At 31.2% G+C, this 2500-nt stretch overlaps 1 protein-coding gene across 3 annotated transcripts in view; it reads right to left on the bottom strand.

Moving 5' to 3' along the window:
- Positions 1-2500, bottom strand: part of LOC113804510 (uncharacterized) — a 286828-nt gene that overhangs the window by 172611 nt on the left and 111717 nt on the right. For all 3 annotated transcript variants that reach the window (XR_011398624.1, XR_011398625.1, XM_070122945.1), the window contains exon 2: positions 1066-1891. Coding sequence is in view for 1 of the 3 variants with exons in the window: in XM_070122945.1 (XP_069979046.1) it covers positions 1066-1376 (311 nt within the window). In the remaining 2 variants the exon portion in view is untranslated. The remainder of the gene's footprint in view (positions 1-1065; positions 1892-2500) is intronic.

Consider the following 2500-nt stretch of genomic DNA (forward strand, 5'->3'; position numbering starts at 1 on the left):
GAAGGAGAAGGAGGAGGAGGAGGAGAAAGAGACGAAAGAGGGAGAGAGAGAGAGAGAGAGAATGAGTGAAGTAAAAATTTTAACGATAAAAAAATGCAACCAACAACAGCAGCGAGAACAATAACAAAACAAAAATAATAATGATAACAAAAGTAATACTCAGACTAATATCCGACAGAAGTTTTGTGTTTAACGCAGATAAGAACAAAAATGAAAAGTTAGGGAAGATGATCTTGAACTTGCAATTGCTAATTTGCTTCCAAGTAGGACGCTAAACTTTTTCCAGGTAAGAACGAAGGAAAAATAGAATGATGATAACGATGGTGATGATGATAACAAGAAAATTATCGGTGATAACTATGATAGCAATGATAGTAATAGTAAAGATTACAGTAAAAATTATAGCAATAATGGTGATGATAATAATAACAACAATGATGATGATGATAAAGATGATGACGATAATGACGATGGTGATAAGGACGATAATTACATTAATGATGGTGACGAGAATTATGATCATTATTATAGTAATCATAATAGCAATAGTAATGATGATAATAATAATAACAACAATCATAATGATAAGGATAATGAGAATGATGATAATAATAATAATAATAAGAGTAGTAGTCGTAGAAGTAGTAATGATAATGATGATAATGATAATGACAATAACAATTATAATAATAACTGCAACAATAACAATAATAACAACAAACAATAATAACAATGATAATAATAAAAATGACGATAGTAATGATGCTAATGATAATAATGATCATTGTAATAATAACAATGATAATAATAATAATGATAATAATAATAATAATAATAATAATAGTAATAATAATAATAATAATAATAATAATAATAATAATAATAATAATAATAATAATAATAATAATAATAATAATAATAATAATAATAATAATAGTAATAATGATAATAATAATAATAATAATGATAATAATAATAATAATAATAATCATTATTATCATCATCATAATAATAATAATCATCATCATCATAATAATAATAATAATAATATAAATCTCTACTTACTGGTCATCGTAGACAAAGCCAGCGTGAAGCGTGTTGAGATACAGCAAGACCGCCAACAGGACCGGTACACCATAGACGATCCTATTGGTCAGTTTCGGGGTGACGTCACACGAGCCTACTACGTCACCGCGGGGTCCAGCCGAGGAAGATGACGTCACGGCCGCTGATGACGTCGGCGAGGCGGAATTGGCTTGGTAGAACGCCTTCCCTCGACACACCGTTCGAGTGGATGAGAATCGGATTGTTTGCCTGTGATGGTATTCGCCGCTGGCCGGACAATTGTTGCTCGTCACTCGTTTCACGGTTTTCATCTTCCGTGAACTTTATTTACGACACGATTCACACAAATAAGAGAGATCGGGAATGGATTGATAAAGATCTCGCTTTTCGATTTATCTCTCTTTTTTTTCTCTCTCTCTCTCTTTATTTTTATTTATTTTTTTCTGATCTATTTTTTTTTCTCTTTCTCTCTCTTCTTTTCTAAACTATGAGATTTTTATTTCTTTTTTTTCTATCTATCTCTCTTTTTATTCTATGCTATTTCGTAACCCTCCTTTTTATCAACTTTTCACATGTGTTACGAATCCGATTTCCTAACCCGGCCATTGCACCGTCGAAGGCCCGTGTTCTTGGAAGAAATTCCTCCGATTTTTCTTTCCTTTCCTTTCTCTTTTTCTTCTTCTTCTCCTTCTCTTTTCCTCTTCTTCTTCTTCTTCTTCTCCTTCTACTTTCCTCTTCTTTATCTCGAGGCTTCCTGACGCAGCATCCAACATCCAAACTCCCTTCTCGGTGTCCCTCTCGTCTCCGTGTTTCTCGACACTACCACCTGGAAGGAGAAGAAAAGGTGGATGATATAAGGACGATAAGATAAAAGCGAAAGTAATAAAGATGTTAAAGGTAATGGTGATAATCGTGATGAAGATAATGATTATGATGATGATGAAACTGATGATTTAGCATCCAAATTATGATAATAATGATAAAAATAATGAAAATGATAATAAGAATGATAATAATAATAATAATAAAAATAACAATGATAATAATAATGATAATAATGATAACAATAATAATAATAATAATAATAATGATAATAAAAACAATAATGATAATAACAATGTTAGCAACCATCAGTAATCACTTAGCAGGAATAATAATAAAAACAAATAATACAGAAAGAGAATTAATAACGCAGATAAAACACACACACACCCATAAACCGCAACACAAACGCACAGGAACAATAAAGATGGATGTCAAGAGAAGGGAAAATTATGGGAATGGCAAAAAAAAAGATGATTAAAAGTGAATGAGTTAATGAAGCTAATGCTGATGAGATGCAATTAGGGTAATTCGGTAATAGCGGCATATTGACGATTATAGAGTAATCATAACTTTTGTGAAATTACAGCCACGGAGATGATCATGGAAGGAA

This window comes from Penaeus vannamei, chromosome 6, assembly GCF_042767895.1.
Source record: "Penaeus vannamei isolate JL-2024 chromosome 6, ASM4276789v1, whole genome shotgun sequence".
Lineage (NCBI taxonomy): Eukaryota > Metazoa > Arthropoda > Malacostraca > Decapoda > Penaeidae > Penaeus > Penaeus vannamei.